Source organism: Trachemys scripta, chromosome 4, assembly GCF_013100865.1.
Source record: "Trachemys scripta elegans isolate TJP31775 chromosome 4, CAS_Tse_1.0, whole genome shotgun sequence".
Classification (NCBI taxonomy): domain Eukaryota; kingdom Metazoa; phylum Chordata; order Testudines; family Emydidae; genus Trachemys; species Trachemys scripta.
The window spans coordinates 108,825,558-108,848,511 of NC_048301.1; the positions used below are offsets into that span (position 1 = coordinate 108,825,558).

The window sequence follows — 22,954 nt, forward strand, 5'->3', positions numbered from 1 at the left end:
TTCCTTCCAGTGTCTTCTCCCATACCTGCCCACTCTTTGGGGTATGTTTTTTATCAAGGCTGTCTTATATTTCCTGGGGAGAGTGGTAGGAAGAGGCATAATGCTGCTTTAACTTGCCCCTTCTCTGATGTTATGACCATTGCTCTTTGAAGGAATTTCAAAGAGTACCTAGTGAGTATTTCCCAGCCTACCTAAAAAGAAAACAGAATAAATTCAGGGGCCTCTAAATGCCCAGAACTAACAAAATACATGAAGTTGGGTTGGAGACTTGACACTTGGTTATATAAGTAAGGATCATTCTAAAAATAACAAAAAAAAAAAAAAAAAAAAACCCTGAGAGATTTTTGTTGTTCTTATAAGAGAAATTTGTTAAATTCATCCCTTTACTTAAGCTTGCAGTAGAGAAACTCATGCATTGGTCCTTGCTCTACTCAGGTCAAGAAAATTCAAGGCAGGCATTTATAGAATAGTATTTTGCCATTTTTTCCCCTCTACCAACTCAATTTAACCTGAATTCCAGGTTTCACTAATCTTCCAGGAAACAAACCTCTCCTCTTTGTTCATTTTTTCCCTTTGCCACACTCTCCAGATTTTAGATTCCCATCCTCCTTCATATAGGATCATGGGTCATTGCTTAAAGTTAGTTGTTGGAGGAAAATGGCTAAATTTAATAAGGGAATTCATTCATCCTCTTATATAGGCTTGTACAAAAATACTAGATCTCACAGGACAAACAGTGTTTTGGCTTTCTAAGCTATACATCTTGCTAAATGGTGTCAAACTGCTTGACCTTGGTAAATTAAATCTCAAAATTCAGTAATTGCAGCACCTTCTCAGAGTTAAAGTAATCCTTATTGCTGTTAGTGCAGCACTTATGTCCAACCTCGAAGCAAGTGTACATACCACCATCTATTGCTAAAAGCACCCGGTGTTGTTGTCATTCCATTATTTGGGACTTTGTGGTTGTATTAGCAGTGGTTAAAAAGAAACAAAATGGGCTTAACATGTTGAGAAAATAGTTATCTTAGTGCAGAGTAGACTCCTTTTGCCACTTCCTATGACATGAATATGAGGGGAGGGCATTTTCTCAAGAAATTATCTATTTCATGTTTTTGTAGGAACAGTTTGATTCATTTAATTATTTATAAATCTGTTTTTTTTTTCAGAATAGCTTAGCATTTTAAATGAAAATAGCAACTTTAAAAACAATTAATTGCTTGGCTTGTCAAAGACTATTAGTGTATTGGTTCAGTCCAATATTACATGAAGAAATTTGATTAGAACACAGTTTTTATATTAATTGTACTTACGTTGCAAATATATCTTTAAAAGTCTATTATGAATGTCCAGTTCTTTGACATTTCCCCATAGGCAATGCATTAGTACTCAATATTTTGTCTTAAAGATTCATTTTAAGAACGTCACTGAGGCGTCTTACTGCAATCCCAAAATGAAAGTTTTGTGCTATGTGATAAAACTGAATTAAATTTAATTCCCCTAATCTAGGGGAGAGAGCAACCCAAAATATATAATACTTTGTCTTTTTTGTTTGTTTGTTGAAAGGACCAATCAGCTGGGAATGTTCACAAAGAAAGAATTTGATCAATTGGCCCCAGTAATGGACAGCTTCAGTCTCATGACCTACGACTATTCAACACCACAGCGGTAAGGCAACATGGCTGGGCACAGATAACCAGAAATTAATTGTCAGTTATGTAGCTGTGAAAGGTACAGCCTTGGCTGATCACAAGAAGAATGGATAGTTTGTTCTAACTACACCAGATAAGGCATTAGGGTTAGCAGTTAGGATTATGGATGAAGGCTGAGACTTTCAAAGATGTCTAAGATTAGGATACTTTATTCTCATTACCTTTAATGGTAATTGGATGTCCAGATCTCTTAAAGGGTTTTGAACCTCAGCTCAAGAGTTTGTTTGCTAGTAACTGGACGTTAGTTTCTTTTATGTAAGATGATCTTTGCTTTGTTTTCAGACCCTAGTTGGTGCAGTTTCAAAACCCATGATAGGATGAATGTACAAGTGTACTTTCATTCTGTGGAAAAATGACATTGTGCACAACTGATGTTTTTACTTGCCTAATTTGGTCTTAGAGTAGACTCTAGCATTTAAGAAACTGTTTTTAAATGCTATACTAAATACACCTCTACCCTGATATAACGCGACCTGATATAACACGAATTCGGATATAACGTGGTAAAGCAGTGCTCCAGGGGGGTGGGGCTGCGTGCTCCGGCGGATCAAAGCAAGTTTGATATAATGCGGTTTCACCTATAACGCAGTAAGATTTTTTGGCTCCCGAGGATGGTGTTCTATCGGGGTAGAGGTGTACTTTCATTCCCACTGGCTGTGGTTGACTTCAAACTCAAGTTCCTGATAAAAATATGCTTCTGAAGCTCCTGCTAAATTGACAGTACATAGCTGAAATTTGGTTTCCTAAAGTCAGTATTGAGGTGAGTTAGTAAAATCTCCCTGCCATTAGGAATATCATACCATTCACTTGTACTAATCTGTAGCACTCCTAAGGGATCTTTGTCATATCTAGTATATTAGCATTTTGATAACCTCTAGACAGGTTTGTGTTTGGTGCTTGTTTTTCCAATCAAATGTTTAAAAGAAACTTGTCTTTATTTTTGGAAAAAGAGTTTATATATCTCCCTCACTCCCACATCTTCCCACATCCTGCCTCTACTACTACTCTTTCTCAGTTTCCACCACTCATTCTCAACAATCCACTCCTAAAGCCCTAGAATTAAAAAAAATTAATAGCTGGGAATGAGAACTGAGATTTGAACATATTTCTGTTAAATTCTCTGTGCTGAAACATGTTCCAGTCCCAGCCACATATGCAGCCGGTTTCTTATGGCTACACAATCAGATGAAAAATGGTGACAAAACAGGAAGCTTCTCAAAGTGACCCCGGCAGTTTTTGCGTAGGATCTCCGACTGACATTTACTCGTAGCTGGCAATGGAACACAATACTGCTAAGACTGTATTCTTAAAATGTACAATGTTGCATCATTATCTTCTATATGTATTAACTGTATAGACACTTCCAAGATAGAGAATCTAGCAAGTGATACGTTATTAGCTGAATAAACAAAGCCTTAAAAACTTAACTGCATTAAAGAATTGCACAAGTGTATTAGATTTGTTTGATCTTGAGCTTGGTATCAAAATCAAACAGCTGTAAGATATCATTTTAATTTGAGGTGGAATTTTGATGAAACAGCAACTTTGGTTTTAAACAGTGTTATGGAGACATTCTGAGTCAGTTCTTTAACTGGTGTGTACAATTGCTTAAATCTGCTGTTGCTGCAGTGCAGGTGCTCTTTCTGCACAAGGAGTCACTTCCTTTAGAGTCTGTAGTAACATCAGTCATTTCCATTATTAAATAAATGTGATTTTATAGTAGTACCTTAGCTTGAGACAGGATTTTTTCAACTGGTTTTAATAGGTTTATTCTGAATTTCCTTGGATAGGTCTTATCTAGGCTTGGGAGGATTAGTTTTTTTTTAAATTGGTAAATGTTGGTTAGCATCAGTTTTATTGTACATGCGCAAACCAATGAAAAATACTTCCAGTGGTGGTCAAAATTTACAGCTAGACAATGTAAGAAAAATGCTCCTTGAGAACTTCTTAGAGTTTGATTTAAGGCTAGATACTTTATATATTTCGACATACGATGTTGAAAATTAGTGTTTTACTGGTTATAAAGCTTTACATTTTTGAATTTCTACATCTACTATCATGAAATAATTGTCTGACTCCCTATAATTTCCCACAACTGTGAAATTTAAATTGATAAAAATAGGAAAAAATGCTTAAAAATAAACATCGCATCTGTTGAAATTATAAAAAAAAAATAATAATCAAATTCTGCCATGCCTACTCTTAACATATGAACTATAGGACACTGCCCCCATTTTGGCACTACACCATTACCTTTAAATATGAACAACTCATAATTTTTCGCAAAGTATTTTCTGAACAGTATGCTTACTATTTTGATTTTATTTTTAATTGTACAGATATCCAAAACACTTTGAGGTAGATAGTCACCAGAGGGTGAAATCCATTGATGTTCACAAGACTAGAATATGTTGTTCCTTATGTTAGACTACTGAGTGCTTGGTGCACATGACGACAGCCAGTCTGTGTGGTCCAATTGTTCATTTTACAAACATGGCTTTTCCTTATGATGCCCATCCAGATAATTCTGCAGTCATTACCACAAGGTAGGAGTGTTAAGCAACAATGGATTAAATCCTGCTTGCCAATTATTGACTCCTTGTGTGAGTAAAATGAACAGGATTAGGTCTGGTGTGTTACATTGCAACATAACAGTAAAGGTCAGAATGGTATACAAAACAACTCAAGGCACTGAGTATTTTGAATTCTCTTGTGGGCATTATCCCAGGCCCAGTGAAGTGGAAAAACTGCTAGATGGAAGCCTTCTCTTCTGACTTATGTGAGATATTTCTTTGCCTTTTTGTCTAGAAAGGGGTCACAATGTCATTTGAAAAGCAGGTTGAGTGTTTTGTGCATCAAACTAGAGTTCAGACTACAAGAGACTGTCCATTTAGCCTTTGTAATTTTTCATGTGCCGTAGTTTGCTCATCAAGTTATAATTAGTTCAAGAATACAAAGCTGCTGTTATCTGAAAATGAACACTCACTGTTTCTGACATCCTGTTTATTCCATTGCTGACCCAACAGGCCTGGCCCAAACTCCCCTCTTCCCTGGGTACGGGCCTGTGTTCAGGTGCTTGATCCTGAATCCAAATGGAGGAGTAAAATTCTTCTGGGGCTGAATTTCTATGGCATGGACTATTCAGCACTGGGTGCCTCTGGAGAGCCTATCCTTGGTAACAGGTAAAATGCCTACAGACGGCAAACTTTTATTTAAAGTTGATGTCTTTCACAGTTTTAATAATTAGTGTTTAGAAATACTGACTTACAATCATAATGGCAGTGGCAAAAATGATCAAGGCTTTAAATTAAGTTATAGCTTGAAGAAATTCTCATCAGCCATAGAAAATAGAGTAGGGACTTTGTATGCAAAGGGATTGACTTGTGTTTTTGGAAGCCAGAAATTCTGTTAAAATGTTCTGAAGTATTGTTTTCCATTTTGCTTTTCTCAGCTTCTGAAATTATCTGTTAAGCTAATTTCAGTATTCATTTTACAGCCACAATATGCTGTCACAATACAGTTGTTTTTGTAAATGGTGTCTCAAGGAAAAAGGTACAAGAAGTTGCCTTGAGAATAAAACCTACAAGCAGATAAAGAGAAATAAAGGCAACTTTACCAAACATAGCCTGGAACTCCAATTTGGTTTTTAGAAGAAAATGGCTGTTCCAATTTTGGGTGATACCCACACATAATTAGCCATTTGTCTTCTTTCCAAAATATAGTATAGATACAGCTGGCTGAGCCAGAGAAGGAACAAGGATTTTTGGCAGGTAAATCAACTGTGTTCAGCAGTTTTGTGTGTAAGTATAAGAACCTGAGCACAAAGTACAATTCTCATTTTCAACTGTAGGCCAGATGTGTTAGTTAACCAATGCACCCAGGATAAGTATTATTGCTTGTCCATTAAGCAGTAAAATACACCTTAGCTGGGCAAATACTTTTAAGTTGAGGGTCTGATTTTCTGTCTTGGCCTTCATTTGTGCAGACATTTGTTGCCCACATGAATTGCTCCCACAGTTTCCTTATCTGCCCTTTATTAATGCCTTTTCCTGGCAATTTGTTATAGTGCAAAATTGTAGATGCAGTTCATTGCAGGTGATGAATCGTTCCTGAATCTAGCTGAATAATGGGGGCCTGAATGACATTGACTAAGGGATGGGGAAGAAGAAACAGTTACTTAGAACAGAAGCTTTTATATTAAAGGATTCTTGCTGTGGGTAACAAAATGACACGAGCTCTGTGTAGCTCGAAAGCTTGTCTCTCTCCCTATCAGAAGCTGGTCCAAGAAAAGATATTACCTCACCCATCTTGTCTACAGTAAATCTATCGTATTGCTATAGTAAAATGTGCAATACTGGTTTTGCAGAAGTAATGCTACAGTGTTGAAACACTTCTGTATTTACTAGTATATTTACTCTAGTAGATAGTATAATTAATATAGTTTCCATTACAATACTTTATGTATAAAAACCTAGGAATATAGGAATACTATCTCCTGGCTTTCATGATACTGCACTGTCCGTAGCGAAGTTTCCAATAATAACTATACTGTATTGCTATATAGTATCTACTTTTATAGTGTATTCTATAGTATATTATGGGACCCAAGCATGCTGTCTTTGAGTTAGTGGCAAAAAAAACCCTTCTAGTTAAGTGGTGTAGAAAATTACTATAACTGTTTCCAATAGAGAATACATTTAGAGATGTAAGAGAGTTTGCAGTGAATACGATGGAGTTAAAGTAGTTACTACTCAGGGGAATGGTCCTTCTGCCACTGACTTCAGTGGCAGTGCATAGTATTGTCATATTTCAGTTAGCAAAAGTAATTTGAAACAACATTCTAGATACTTTTTTTAACTTAGTAGGCTTTCAATTTTAAACAGTTGCTTCTATTCATGTATGCTGCTTTGTAATTGGTGCTTCTGCTTTATTTAATAAAAACAGATTCACAGTTTAAGCTAATTTTTTTCCAGAGTTGTATTTTGAGGATGCATAGTTAAATTCTGGTATCTTAGCTATACACACTTAGAAGTTGAATCTGGATCTATTATTGAAAAGTACCACTGGCTGATGATCTTCTAGAGTGAAATTTACTTTATTTATTTTAACTGGTAAAAAAAACTACTTGTAAAGGAAGCTCCAGCATTCAGCCCCTGTGTCTCTTTGAAAAACATTAATCACACATCCAGTGGGGATGCTGTATTTGTTGACTTGGGGGTGTCTTGAATCTGCAGGCCAATATGGGAAATTGGTACACAATATCTGTTACATATACATGAACCCTCACTGCTTGCAGCACTTCAGAGGAGAGATCCATTACTGGTGGTTTACAAATAACGAAGGGGTAAGGAATATGCCCTTGGCTATGGAACTTGTTCATCATGGTTTTCTGCTAGAGCCAAAGATTGACCTTTAAGACACTTTTCTAAGGCCATCTACTTATACAGGCTTTTGCTTGTGGCCTGCTGAGATAGGTCTGATCCTTTTTCTTTTAAGGGAATAAATGGAGAGTTGGAGTGAGTCTTAAGATTTTCACTGACAATAAGTCAGTGTATACATTGTCTTTTAAATATTGTAGATACTCTTAAGAATTTTATTATACTTAATCATTAAGATCTGATTACTGGAGCACTGTTTTGGGGGGAGGAAAATGTACTGAGAATGGGATTAATACACTATTATGTTACAGTGAATCACAGCATACATAAACTTCAGTTTACAAGAAAAGATGTTCTGGGATACTGCTTGTGGGGTGTGCAAGGTGAGACGTGAGTCAACTTAATTGAGACTTAATCAGTTTTGGCCTTTATTTATAAATTTTCAGACAGAATCGCTGTCATCTATAGTTCTGAGCATATATTTGATAGATGATAAATAGATAAGGCAGAACAATGAGGGGCTCAAGCTACCAAGTTTTGGGGTACTTGGAAGCTCACCTGGTGGTCTCAGTCTATAGTCAGGTATTCTCCTACCTGAGCCTGTGTTCACTTGATTTCTTATACCTTTCCACATTACATATTCATTAGCTTTCTTCCAATCAGCATTAAGTATTGTGACTTACATAACCCATACAATATGCATGTGCAAACTTCAATTTACATAACTTTTGCTGTCTACACTATTTTCATGTCATCATATCCCTGCTTTATCCCCTGTAAAGGGACTTTTAGCGTTACGTTTTGTGTATTTTATTATGCTGATTAACTTTCTCTTAGCTATGTCTTCCAACGCAATACATTCCATGATCAAAACATCACCGTTATCCTGTCAGTTATGAGCATTATTTAAGCACGCCTAAATAAGAGAGAAATTGTCAAGACAACACTAATGTCAACCAAAATGGAAGTCGTCTCAATGAAGTATAGGGGCCCGGGGTGAGCAGTAGAAAGGAAAAGGAGGGTCTGGCAGAAGTTCATTCATGTTTTCTGCCTTGGTTTTGAGGTGAATGACTCTTCTGCTTTCCCTGTGTGGGAAGAGGGTGAGGAACTCAACAGGGTGACATCTGGCTAGGTTTATTTCCTTACCCTCTAACCTTCCTTGTCAGATTAGCTGGAGGGTGTGGGAGGAAGCCTAAATGGCAATGCACTAACTATATTGTAGGAAAAGACTGAAGGACTATCCTTCTGATGGAATTAGTGTATTCAATTGAAGATGCAGCAAGGGGAGGGAGCTGTCACTGAAAACTACTGCAGCCTTCTCTCCTGCCTTTTTGTGTCTCTTCCTGCCCCATTCGATCCATCCAGAACTTTGCCACAAAATCCATCTTGCCCAATGCTGGCTACAAGCAATCTCTTCAAACCCTCAGTGGCTTTCCTGTTGCTAATTTTATTATTCTGTTGTAAAACTGCACCTATCCAGAGCTCTGGGCACAGGTGTATATTTTGTTTTAAAAGCTGTTGTGAAAGGTGACTCTTACCAGCAGTGGTGCCTAGTGATCAGGCAGGTGGTCCCCCTTTGTTTTACAACTCTGGTCTAAGGGATCATTACCTTCTTTTGTGGCTCAGTCCTCCGGCCAAGTCATGAGCTATATTCCGCTCCTTTCTGAATATACAGAAAGAAAAAACCAATAACGGAGAAGTCTGTTGGTGTCCACTAGGGTGTCAGGACTTTCTCCTTAGCTCCAGGATTTGGTGTCTGGTCCCTTGTGCATTCAGGGTTTTCTCCAGTTGGATTCCCCACCAAGCGGTAGACTCTTATTGTTATCCCACCTTCAAGTGGTGGTAGGGGAGCCCAGGCCTACCCTCCCCATCAGGCTCCAGCCCAAGGTGATCTAAGTTCTGTACCGTAGGGTGCTAAATAGCTGCATCCTTGCATCACTTCCCATCTGAGTTCCCCTTTTTTATTTCCTTGCAGGTTAAATTAAAGAACTGAACTGAAAATAAAGTTTCTGATCTTCCTAAACAGTCTCCACTCTCTCCTTTGCTGGCTTGGACAGGACTAAGTGTGGTCAGGTCTCAGGCAACAAGAGCTCCTGGGCTGTTATTTCCCCAGAGCAGAGATCTGTTCCCTTCTCCTGCTTGCCTCCTTCTGAGCTGCTCCACTTTCCCTTTTAAGCTCTGCCTCCAACTTGTACAGGCTTTATAGGTTCGGCTGGGCGGGACTGCCTCGGCCCAGAGCTGCTTGTAAACCCCTTGTTCTCCAGCGTGGGGTTTGTACACCCCATCTCAGCAGTATATACCAATGCCACTAGTTACTATTCTCATTTAATTATCCTCCCCCAACCCACCAAGAATAAAATTCCTCTCTTGTTCTGTCTCAGAAATTAAGGCTCTGCAAACTTTAGGTCTTTTCTGCTTCTCTGGTCATCTTTTTATTCCTGCTGCCCCCTTTGATGTGCTCAAACTGTGTGACTGGATTACCCCTATGTGCTCTTCCACTTCAGTGTCTGCCTTCTGCTGTGTGGTCCCTTGGGCCTGGCTACATCTGAAGGCAACTCTGTAACTTTACCTAGTGTAAAAAGGTGTATGGCTTGCTTATGGTTTCTTTTTACTGTACACCGTGCCTGTGCTCCTGAGTCTGCCCTGGTTTACAGTTTCTTTCTGGGTACAATCCCAAGTGTTTGGTTTGACCTGTAAAATGGTCAAGCAGTACTCTGACATGAGTCCTGGCTGCCTGGAAGACAGCCTCTTCAGCTTGTCAACTCCTGCAGAATAACATTAAGTGCTTGTGTTAATAGTCCTCCCATGTAGGTGCAGAGTGGGTGGTACTATTGTCTTCAATGTTCCCCAGAGCCCAGTATTGACCTGGGCGTATTGCAAGGGCATATACTTACATAGGCCTTTGCCTGCGACTGTATGGGGACGAGTCTGATCCTTTTTTTTTTTTTTTTTTAAGTGGATACAGTTGGAATATGTCTTAAGCCTTTCATAGTCAATGAGTCTGTATGCAAGATGTTTGATTTTTAAATATAGTATGCACTTAAGGATTTGGTTGCATCTAGATATTTAACTTTATTAAATGTGCATAAGTGTTGAAACCTTTACTGGCCTTGTGTTTTCCTCCGTGGCAGGGATGGTTGATGACACTGTAGTAAGCGGTGGATGGAGTGAGACTGTGAGCATAGGCAGACTTCATGCACTGAATATTTTCTAATCAGGAAGATCACAAAATAATTTTCTGTAGCATTTCTATTTGCATAAAATATCTAGCCAATGGCTTTTATTGTAGAATGTAATCTGAAGGTGTAAGTTCTCAATCATTATTTGTCTGAATAGACATGCAGAATATCCTTTTCCCTTTATGTCCATCATAAAAAAAAGTGTGTATATATTTTATTATAATTAAATGAAATGAAAACATTTTTTCTCTTGCAGCACAATGCTATCTGTCATTGGGAGTTATGCTAGAAACTGCTATTAATGCTGCTTACATTTTGCAATAAGTATGTGTTCATATCTCAGTGCAGCTCAGTACATACATTTTTTGCTGTTTTAATGAGTGCATCTCACAAGTAATAGGACATCTCTGATACTTAAATCAACCAAATACCACAATGATTTTGCTTCACAGAAGCCTTGTTGGTTTCTCCTTTTTATCTCAAATGATTTTTGCCCAGTTTCTGAAATAAGATGTGTGGATCTATAATGTAATCTGTTTTTTAGAGGTACAGTATTTGCTGTGCTTCGGTCCTCAAGCATGAAGTTCTGAACTGCAAAGATGCAGTCATTAAAATGTGCCACTATATTAAAATCCTGTCAGAACTTAACCATCTGGTCTTGGTGACATGCTGATCTAATTACCCATTTGTTCCAGCACGTCATCTATTGATATCTCAATCTGACAGTACTTCATCCTTACTTGAAAAGAGTAGATCTAGGGTGAGTAGCTCCTTAATACATTCTGAATATTGAAAAATCTGCAATATCCTTACCCTTTATTGCTTCCCTTAGATCTTTGGTAGACCAGTAGGCCCATTTATTCTTTGACAGGCTAAGTTCTGCTTCCCATATATTTATTTTTCCTTTGGCTATTTGCTTCTCAAAAGCTTTCTTAGCCCTGTGAACTTTCATTTTACGTTTCACTTGCAATAGTATATGCTCCTTTTTCTTGGCTTACTTTGGGTGGCTCTGCCAGTTCACCAATGCTACTCTGTTCCTTGGTGGATAATATCTGTGAAGTATGTGTTGACTTTGTTATATAGACAAGCTCGAGGCCCTTAAACGTCATTGTTGCTTGTGAGCTAGAATACATTTGAACTTGGGTCATTAAAGTCCATCATGTGCAAACAGTGTCATCCACTCCATTTATATAAATGTAATGTTGACTTGTGTGTTAATTAGAGGTACAATTCCAATGGCTTGTGTTATACAGGAGATTAGACTAGATGATCACTATGGTTCCTTCTGGCATTGGAATCTCTGGATACTTGGCATTACTCTCCAGAGTGTTTTGAAAATACAGTAGAATTTTCCTAAACTGGGATGTCATGGGGTGGTTGGGAATATTTTTAAGTTTATATATATATATATATATATAAAAATAAAAGATTACTACAGTGCCTTGTTCATGAGGCTTTGCCTTTAAATCCATCTGGAAACTGAAGCTGGCACAAAACACATCTGCCTGCTTAAGTGGAGAATCATACTGTGAGTGTATTGCCCCACTACTCTGTGACCTGCACTGGTTCTGGTGTCTGGATAGAATTAAAGATGGTGATTTTTGACCTGTAAAGACCGTGATGGCCTGGGACTGACATACGTCAAACAGCCTCACTAGTACTGTACTGCCACAGCTGATGTGCTTGAGCTGGAACAACTTTTCATGAAGGGGGTAATGGGGATTGAAGGCCTTCAACTTTAAAACTTGCTCCAGCCCTAAATAATCCAAATTTCCTGATCTCTACAGCATGCTCTAAAGTTAATATTTCCTTTCTAGTTTTTGAGGGGAATTGAGAGTGGGGAGTAGTATTTTTAGCTTTCTATATCTTTTGGCTGCTTGGAGCTCAGATGAAATTGCTAATGTAATGAAGACATCTGGATAACCATTTTAAAGGATACCAAGGATGCTTAGAGCAGATGAGTGCATTTACTTTTTATTCTGTAGAGAAAGCTAAAATTTCTATAAACACATATTTATATAGATATAAAAACCTACTTGTGCCAAACATTATCCTTACCATCTTGCTTGTCTGTATTCCCTTTCTCTGCCAACTTGTTTTTCCTAGATGGTATGGGTGTCCGGGAAAGGGACCATCTTCCTTTGTTGGTACAATTCCTAGTGCATTTTGGGTACTACCATCATATAAATGTAGTTGTGATGGCATTGGGAGTGGGAGTTGAACCTACTAATAGATTCAGAAACAGATTAGTATTCATTATCATTATCATTAGGCTAACTCTGTTCCCTGAGCTTTAAGTAAATCAGTGGTCCTGATTAAGCATGTCCCAGTTAAACTTAATATACTATGTGTATGTTGAACCATTAATTTGTACAATACTGTTAAAGAGAAGTGTGATAGATATGACAATTTCCTGCAATATTCTTGAAAAACCTTATTGAATTAAATTTAAGTATCTTTGGAGTCCCTTGTATTAAATGGAAAGACTATATAGTATTGTGGGCCTGGATGATCAAGGAACTATATTGAACAATGTGTCAGATAAGAATGATCTTGTGGGACAATGTGTGTGAAGTGGATTTCCTGGGGGAAATACCTAGGGAGAGGTGAATGCATTTCCTATCCCCGAGTTATGCAAAACCACAGCCTTTTGAAGCTTTTCCTGGAAGAGCAGACCATTATCATCTGATCACCTGCTACATGAGGCCAAGATCAAAGGCATAAAGCTATATGAAAGAAAGATTGAAGTGTTAATGGTTGTGTGAACTTGATTGTTATGAACTTGAACTACAAAAAACCCTTTTGTGTGGTTTGAAGGAGTGACTCCTCCCTTCCTGGAGTTGTGGGATGATCTCTGGTAATCTTATTCACATGTGCATAGCTTCTTTTATTGTTTTTAATATGTTTTCTCTGTAATGCTTTCATCTTAAGAATAAATGTGCTTGCTTAGAAAGACCTGTGTGGTAACTTCTAGCCACTGTCAATTACACTGTTTATAGCCTTCAAAGAGAAAGCAAAGGCCAGACTCTGGCCTGTTTAGACAATCCAGATTGATTGGGATATCACTGTGCAGGCAGGGAATTGTGAAGCCTAAAGCCCCCCCCCATCAGCAGTGGGGGAGATATGGGTCTCTATCCAAGAGAGGTGACTGCTCAGGAGCCAGGAACCTAGAGTGGGTGCTCTCAAGGGACCACAGAGGGAGGATTCAGGTGGAGTTACCTTCAATTGTGACAGGAAGAAGCACTCTGAATGTTTTACCTGGCTGTAAATATTATCAATACAGTTACTGAATGTACTCTGCCCCTAAGGGTTGTTTTTGTTCCAAATGTAGATATTTAAAATAGATAAATGAATATCTCCACTGCCATGAGATAATGTGCATGCTTAACTTCAAAGAAAGAATCCAAATAGGGCTTTTATGGTCATTTTTACACATTTGAGTAGATTGGCATAAATTGCTTGTTGAAACGTAGGAGAAACTGATTTGACATTGCATTGTGCTATTCAAAGACAAAATAAGATGCCTCCCAAGCAGTATAAAGATGTATAAAAATTCTACTGCTATTCTGTAAATAGCAGGTAATAAAAAGTGACATTTTAGAAGTGGTTTCCTCTGAATTTCATGTCAGCAAAACTTATTAAAATGAAAGCTTCCATGAACTGGTGAGGGGGATGATTATGTGATGGGTGAGCTGCTGCATCCTTATTAGGGCTGATTTAAGGGGGTGTAGGCAGACTCTTAAGAGACATGATTTTGTCTTATGGAAGAGAGCATGGAACTGTATGCTAAGGAGGCTCTTACACTTCCAGGTCTCATGTCAAGAAGTTTTTCAATGGCAGAAACCCACCTAGAATAAGTACATGCAGCGCTGCAACCACGGAGATACAGCGCTGCAAATGCCTTGCCAGTGTGGACGGGGAGTGAGTTACAGCACTGGGGGAGCCTTTACAACGCTGTAACTCAAAGTGTAGCCAAGGCCTTAGACACTTAATCCATCTTGTCACTCAGGGTTGTCACTCCTTCCTTGTGTCCCCCCCCGCCAGTATAGTCTGTCCCAGTGGCTCTCAAACTGTGGGTTGCGACCCCATTTTAATGGGGTTGCCAAGGCTGGCATTAGATTTGTCCACCAAGCTTTGTAATTGCCCCCTCCCCCGCCCAGGGCAGTGGGGCTCAGGTGGGCTCAGGCTTCAGTCTTTTCCCCCTTCCCTCCCCCCACTGTAAAAACTGCTTAAAGAATTCAGTAATAAGGATCTGTACTGCAAGGAATGTATTGCATACAAGTTCTTTCCCACTGAAATGTTCTGTTATGCGAGGCTTCCATGGTACATCTATCTGTTATTCATTCTAGGATTGGGTGGTGGTTTTTGAGCTATTATTTGTGTATTATAAGGTAAAATAGTGTAATTTATAAGCAGCCATTGTTTTAACTTGTAATGAAATTAACTGTACATTTTTTTGAAACATTGAACCACTTGACTTTTTTTAGTATTGTAATTAATAAGGACTTCAGAATGGAGGATTTAAACTTTTCTCCACGCACAGTTCCCAAAACAACTGTTGTTTCTTGCTTTGACTTCAATTCTGCAATCCGTATTAAATGCATTCTTCACTTCTTTGTGGCAATACAGAATGTTTTGGTTGTAGTCATGGCAATAAACAGAATTATTTGCTATACAGGATGGTTTTGGTTAATGGATGTGCTGGATTTGTGCTGCTAAAGGGTATTTGGTAATGCGGGGCTCTGTGTGCATGATGGGAAGTGTGTGCTAAAGGAGGGATGGGGGGCTACTGCTGGTGAGTGAATGTGTAACTGAGTGAATGCTGCTGGATTTGGGAGCTTGAGGCTGTAGAGAGTGCTGGTTGAGATTTGCTCGTGATAGTGCTGGGTAGGCTCAAGGGGATGTCAGGAAGCTTAACTTTGCTGCTGTTCTGATCCCAGTGTAGTTAATTGATCGGTTCCTGCTGTCTCTTCCCACACTGTGTGTGGCTCTGGAAAGATACAATTTAATGCTCAGTTCATGCCATGTGCCTTACTTATGTCAAGCCAGGCCTACACTTAGCACCTTCAGCCCCCAATTGAAATCAGTTGCAGATGGGTGTGTTAAGTGCCTCCAGGAAGCACCTGGCATCCTGTAGGATTAGCCCTTGAGGAAGATGTAGTACTGGCCAAATGCTCTTGTTATACCATGCCCCTGGGGGGTTGTCTGCAGTGGGGATTGAACCTGGGACCTCTGGTTCTAAAAACACAACTTCCTCTGCTCTTTGAGCCTAAAGACTTGCCTTTGTTAGCCAAGGCTGTATTATGCTCATCAACCTCTCTGGCCCATCCACAACTAGAGGGGGTTCAGAGCATCACAAAGTGGGTTATACAGTGAGCTGTACAGAGCAGATTTTCAGCTGCTGTCTCCCTCTTCCATCTCACCCTAAAACTGGCACTTCCTTTGTTTTGGTAAATGTCACTTTCTAATCTATTTCCCCATTGATTTTGATTCAATAGACAAGACCTGCTGTTGATTAGTATGTCTGATGATGGGGAAAAATGATCTGTTTAAAAATAAACTAATGACATATATGTTTCTGGATACAGCTATTGTAAGGCAGGACATGTTTATCATAGGCTACAGTAGAACAGAACGGGATTGAATAGCACCAGACTCTAATTGCCTGTTTTCTTTACTAGTAAACTGACAGTAATGAGATCATTTGTATTTCCTTAAAGGAGGGAAGCTGTTTGATGTATACTGGGTGCTTTTTGAACAGACAGGATTTTCTTTTAAGGCTTAAAAGAAGGCAACTCAGTTTTTCTAATATTAATAAACTGATTTTCTAATCTGCATTTCTTACAGTTTAACATTAATCTATTCAGTGAATTGAATTTCCACACTTGCTCAGGATGTAAAGTGGTAGAACTTCATGCTATTCAAAATAAAAGAGTATGTGATGTTATCTTATCTTTCTTTCCTCTAGCTGAAATAGTCCTACTTCTAAAATCAGGCAAAAGATATGCAGTCTCAGCAACAATCCTGGTACTGGAGCTGGCTGGCATAGCAGATCAATATCTGAACTAAGGCAGTAATAAATGAGAGCCAAAAAAGCAGCCCAGAGTAGTCAGAACTGAATTCCATCTGTCCTTAGAGACGCTTCCACGCTTGACCCAGATTGTGATCGGCAGTTGGGTACTAAGATAATTCATCATTCCACTGTTGGAATGAATTAGTCAGTTATAGATTTTGTGCAGTAAAGGTACTTTATGTATATACACAAACAGCTCACTCTTTTTGATCTCATCATGTGACTGTTGCCCTAATCCATCTTCACCTGATTGCTTCTACTATTAAACTTAATGGGTGAGCCAAGGACCTTCAGTGGTGGGGAGATGATATTGTAGACCTGAGCCTGGGAGAACAGAGGGAGTTGAGTGCTCTTCCCTCTTCTAACCATAGGCTACTCATGTTTCCCCTACCTACTTAGAGTTCTCCCTGCTCTCTGATGGTTTATAGAACAAGGAGTCTTCTAATTTTGGCCTGGTCTACGCAACAAAGTTTTGTCAGCATAGCTGTGTCAGAGGTGTGAAAAAACAACTCCCCTAGGTGACATAGCTATGCTAGCAAAAGCCCCAGTGTAGATGCAACTATGCCACCAGAAGAATGCTGTGCTAATATTGTTTGGGGAGGTGGTACGATGCCAGCAGAAAATTCCCTCTATAGGCATAAGCTGTATCTAGTATGCCAGTATAGCTGAGTTGGCAAATTCTGTGTATTGTAGACAAGGCCTTAAAAAGGGGAGGGAACTAGAGAGCTGGTCCAAGACCCATTGGCATTGCCTTCTCCTGCTATGGTGACTGAGTGGGATGTGGGGAAGGAAAATGCATGAGAAGCCCCAGGAAGGGGAAAGCTTGAAAAGAAAGGCTAGGAGAGGGTTGAGAGGCTGGGACTACAGAATTCCAATAGGGGAATAGGGCTAGAGGCTGTGGAGTATTTTGCGTGGGGGGTGGGAATTGGGGGAAAACTGAATATTTCCTTGTCAGTCAAGGAGGAAGCCTTTTTCTCAGACCATTTGAATTTCAGCATGAATTTGTAAGCTAATACTCAGCCATTTTTTTCGGGTTTTTAAACCAATTTCACTTTCTGATCTGTTTCAAGATTTTTGACAATGCAATAACTTTAGGTGGTGAATTACAGATCTCCTAAGTGTGTGAAAACAATTCAGAAATGTATTAGAGCAGTGATGTCTTGGAGCAGAAACTTGTGGTAGAATGTTGAGTGATTTATGTTGAGCGCTTATGTGCATAGCACAGACACCAGTAGTAGCTGCCAGTAGTTTTAAAGATATACCTGCATCAGAAGCTCTATCAGCAGTGAACTCTGCTCTTCCTAGAAGGCTTTCCAGTAGCATGGATGCAAAAGCCCTGATATCTGGCTTGGCTTGGCTTCCAGTTCTGTAGCATATTGTCAGGGTGCATATTCTTCTACATTTTGAATCTTGGTAAGGTCTTTCCTTTCCTTTCCTTTCCTTTCCTGCACTTTAACTCCATATTTCTAGGATGACTTACAGCAGGGGTCGGCAGCCTTTCAGAAGTGGTGTACTGAGTCTTCATTTATTCACTCTAATTTAAGGTTTTGTGTGCCAGTAATACATTTTAATGTTTTTAGAAGGTCTCTTTCTAGAAGTCTATAATATATAACTAAACTATTGTTATATGTAAAGTAAATAAGGTTTTTAAAATGTTTAAGAAGCTTCATTTAAAATGAAATTAAAATGCAGAGCCTCCCAGACTGATGGCCAGGACGTGGGCAGTGTAAGTGCCACTGAAAATCAGCTCGCATGCCGCCTTTGGCATGCATGCCATAGGTTGCCTTCCTCTGACTTACAATCTGACAGAAGTTGTGAATGTTCACAGCTAAATGGAGATTGAATTTACTTGTCTAAAGCAGGACACAGCAATGATCACAAAGGCCAGATCCAATAGGGCCTTACTCCAGCAAAGCATTTGAGTAGTCTTACTGGGGCTATGCATGTGCCTAAAATTAAGCAGGAAAAAACACATCTGAGAAGAAGGGATGTGAAAGCTTTTGTAGTATGGAATGGAGCTAAAATATCTTCAGTAATTGCTTACACGGCATGTATTTTTTCTATTTAATATTGAGATTGTTTTTCGTGGAAGGCATTTGTTGTCACTGGTATAACAGTGCAGTGGGTGTTCTCAAAATACCACACAACCCACTCTGCCCTACTAGCTATTGGAAAGAAACTGCAGAGTAAAATGGTATTCGGTGTAACAGTTCAAATAAAGCAAAAAAAGCCCTCAAGCTTTGTTCTCCAGCTCATCTTGGCAATGAAGCCTCAGCCTTTTCACCACTATGGCTTGACTTTGATTTTGACCCTACTATCAATTAGGGGCAATTAAAATAAATGAAGTAGGATGTAGTGATCTGTCAGCCCTCACTGACACTTCACCATTCGTTCTAAGTGTCTGCAGAGGCCACATGTAACTTCAGATTTGACAGAGATTAGCTCTGATGTTCTACCTCTTTTTATAGGGCTTTTCTAACTAGTTCAAATATCAGCAGAGTAGATCTAAAAGGGGGAAATGTTCTTTGTAATTCAAATATAATTATCGTACTTGATTTTTTTTTTTTTAGCGAGACAACTGAATACTACTTCATTTGATAATAAGGCCTTATTTAAAGTTTTCTGAGGCAAACTCTGACATGTGTAAACCCCAAATTTCGACATTTGCCTGACAAAGCACAGTTCAGTGTTTTCTTCAGTGAAACAATAAAGACACATCTGTCATTCTTGGTTGTGTATTGAGATAGTCTGTGCGCGTTTTGAAAGTGTAAAGCACCTTCTTTACCAAGATGACATTGTTTAGCAATCAAATTAAAGGAATGTATTTGGGTAACTTTGCCTCTAGTGTTTCCTTATGGTTTTCCATTCCTTATGCATTTTTAAAAAGTCATCCAAATTCTGCAGAGCAATTTAAATATTCATATGTGCAGGCCTTTTATAGGCCAAGAACTATGATGCAGATGTTAAACTTCATGACAGAAGTATCAACTACACCAACAAAATATGTGTAATTGTCTCCTTCCTGATGGAAGAACTTGCAAAACCCACCAAGAAACAGGGTTGGAATCATAAAGCTATGAACAAGTGTTGAAGTAATACATACAGAAACTACTAATGGAAAGTATAGCTACAGACACTGAAGGAATTGAAGTGCACATGTTCCACAACATTAACAGTTTTTGATTTGTGCAAACAGCTTATTGGTACTACTAGCTGCATAGCAGGTACTTGATTAAGTTTTTACTGATAACTTTCAATCTTGACATGCTTCATCTTTTAAAAAAAGGTACAGTAAGAGTGTAAGGTTAATGAATTTCTGTCCTTAACCTTTTTACTCCAGAGGGAATTCTGTGCCACTGTGCATGCACAGAATTCATGTCCCCTACAGAATTCTTTGCTTCCCTGCAGAAAAGTGACTTTCTGACTGGGAAGCAAAGGGAAGCCATGAGCAGTCATGTGACCCTCCCCAACAGTATGTTTCTAGTGCCCAGGGTAGCTGGCAGAGAGGTAAATCACTGTGGGGCAGGGGGCAGGACTGGGGAAGACCCAGCTGGTGGCTCATACCCTGCGCCAGGCTCAACTGCTAGTCCCAGCTGAGCTGGGGAGGACCGGATTTCCTCTTCCCCTGCATGGCATCTGGGGCTGGATCAGACACCCCCCTAGATTTCTCCCAAGGCTGCAGGAAGCTCTGAAAACTCTTCCCCCACCCAGCTTCCTGAACCCATTGCTCCTCAGCTGCAGGGAGAGGGATCACTGTACAGGGAGCTGCTCCCTCATCCACCCAACCCCCATGCATCCACACCCCCTCATACCCAGACCCTCCCACCAAGCCTCACCCCACCCCACACACACACGGATCCCCACTGCACCGAGCCTCAACCAGTTGCACCTGGATCACCACCCCACTGAGCCCCACTCCCCAGCATCTGGACCCCCCACACCCAGACCCCCCTCCTGAGCTCTATCCTCCCCCATGCTTGGTTATAGTCAGACTGACCACAGGATCAGTGCCAAGGCCTTAGCTGTATTATTCCTCAATGCCATGGATGTGGTATTTCCAGTAAGATCAAGAAAATGAATCTCTTCTTGTGCAGGGGCTTATGCTACTGCAGTCTTTTTTCTTGAGCTGAATCAAGACATCTTGGGCATGCTCAGTCTCTTCAAACAGAATATTTTTGATGTAACGCAGACAGATTCGTGTCAATTTCTGTTGTAATCTAATGAGCGTTTACTTCTCAGTTCTGGAGCCAAATCTCAGACTGGAAGACCTTCCCTATGAGGATCTCATTTTTCATTGAGAATATGAATAAAGCAACTGAAGAATAGACCTATAAGGGACCCTCTCAACCAGAATCCTCCTCCTCCCCCCCCCCCACATTGTAGTCATAGTCCTTTTCTCCTAGTTACCAGAAGAGGAAGTTCACTCAAGTTTATTCCTTCAGGCATAGCCTTCATTTCAGGGGGTTATCATCTTCTCAGAAAGTCCCTATAGCCAAGACTTTCTCCCAGTGCTTCTACTCCATTTCAGACTCCACCACCAAATGAACTTACTGAAGTTCAGTTGGCCCCCTATGCCTCTACCATTTTTAGTTGTGATTTGAAAGAACACCTCCTCAAATTCTTCATGCCGGGACAGTGGGGACCCCTGCCTGCCTTGCAGCCAGTAGGCACTACCATAATGCAAATAAGAAAGGGATACAACAGCCGTTTTATGACTATATGTGAAACAGCAAGGGGAGTATAGCCTTATCTATAGTTATGGGTTACTTTAATTACCAGGCTCAAGGTGAGGGTTTACACCTACTTAAATCTGTGAGAGTTCAACCCCAAGATTAATTATAATAGAGAGGTTACCAATAGACAGGAGACCCCGCGGTGCACGAGAGAGACTACATATTGGTCTTTCTGTAATTACTTTTAACCAACCAAACAATCCACACACTGAAGTCTGGTAAAGGAGAGAGAGACCAGTACAGAATGCATAATATTTACATTACTCATACTATGCTTTGTGGAAAAATCCAAAGTGTTAGTCCTCGTCCTATCCTCACCATCACCACCAATGGTCGTCACCCTGGTGTTTCCCCCACGCAAAGCACACAGGCCAGGATACAGCTTTTATAATGTGTTAGGCTGACATGCACTGGGGTTTCCACATATTTATCAAGGTTTTAACCCCTTCCCTTATTTAAACTTCCATACCCCACTACTTTTGGGGTGCCCAGTTTTTCAGAGTCGAACTCGTTAATTCCCCTTTTACTCATTAACATTTACATCATGTTATCTCCATAGTAACAGGTGGCTCCTTAAGGAAGTCTCCAACATTCACACTAGCTTCCAATGGTCATCAAGGGTTTCTCCTGTAGTCCTGTGTTACAACATTAATTAATACTTATACACCTTTACCCCGATATAACGCGACCCGATATAACACGAATTCGGATATAATGTGGTAAAGCAGCACTCCGGGGGGGCGGGGCTGCGCACTCCAGTGGATCAAAGCAAGTTCGATATAACGCGGTTTCACCTATAAAGTGATAAGATTTTTTGGCTCCCGAGGACAGCGTTATATTGAGGTAGAGGTGTATTTCACCTCTATATCCTAACTATACCCGATACACAGGATACTATGAAATTTTGGCTGCCTTTCTGAAAAAATGCTCCAGTACTAAAACTGTAACACTTTGATTCAGTAATTGAATACAGTGTCACATACACATCACTAATGTTCTATCTTAAATTCAGTTACATGTTTTTTGCCAGTTGCTATTTATCCATTCCATGTTCAAGTAAAACTTGACTTTTGTCATCTCAGCAGTGGTATTTCTCATTTCCATATGAAACTGAACTTGGCTGACAAAAACTTAAAACTTCTCCATATGATTGAACATCCAGTAATTTTCACTGAAGGAGTTTTTCAAACAGTATGTGACTGCTAGTATTAGACTTGTTACTGAAGACATCAGTTTTTTATTTATTTATTTATTTTTTACAAAGATACTGTTTTCATGTTTCAGCAAAAAACTGTGTTGTCAGTAACTACTGTCTGGGAGTCCCAATAACTTTTTATTTATATTGTTTCTACTTTAAGAGCTTAATGTCCTGGTCCTGAGATTAAAAAGTAAAGTCAATGAAGCTGTCACTCTGCATTTCCTTATATTGCTTTTAATTAGCATGGATATGAGTTAAATTTCACCAAATTCAGCAATTTATAGTAATAAGGCAGGGAAAGGATTGAGAATATGACTAGTTACACAGAAATAATACATTTTTAGCACTGATTGGGTTGGGAGAGCTATGATTGCTGTGGGGAATAAGAACCTATGGGATTGATCCTTAATTTTATCACGCATGAGTTGAGTACATGTAGATGAATCATTTAGATATATATCCCAAAGGAGATCGTTAATGTACCAAGCTTGTTATAATGATCCTCTGTAACTCATGCTGTTAAAATCTAAATGTATAAATATATTGTATATATTCTTTGTGTAACAAACATTACAGAGAGTAGAGTTCCTCCATAGTGAAGGTTGTAGCTTGCTGTTATAAGCCTGGTTTGGACATACCCTTGATCTCCACTTAGTCAAAATTGAACCAGTCTATGTGAAATTT

At 39.4% G+C, this 22,954-nt stretch overlaps 1 protein-coding gene across 10 annotated transcripts in view; it reads left to right on the plus strand.

Annotated features, from left to right (window-relative positions):
* Positions 1 to 22,954, plus strand: part of CHID1 (chitinase domain containing 1) — a 275,026-nt gene that overhangs the window by 108,400 nt on the left and 143,672 nt on the right. For 8 of the 10 annotated variants that reach the window (XM_034770332.1, XM_034770329.1, XM_034770336.1 and 5 more), the window contains 2 exons: positions 1,564 to 1,665; positions 4,736 to 4,891. The exons of the other annotated variants lie outside the window; for them this stretch is intronic. In XM_034770332.1, the coding sequence (XP_034626223.1) occupies positions 1,564 to 1,665; positions 4,736 to 4,891 (258 nt within the window). The remainder of the gene's footprint in view (positions 1 to 1,563; positions 1,666 to 4,735; positions 4,892 to 22,954) is intronic. 10 annotated transcript variants of the gene reach the window in all.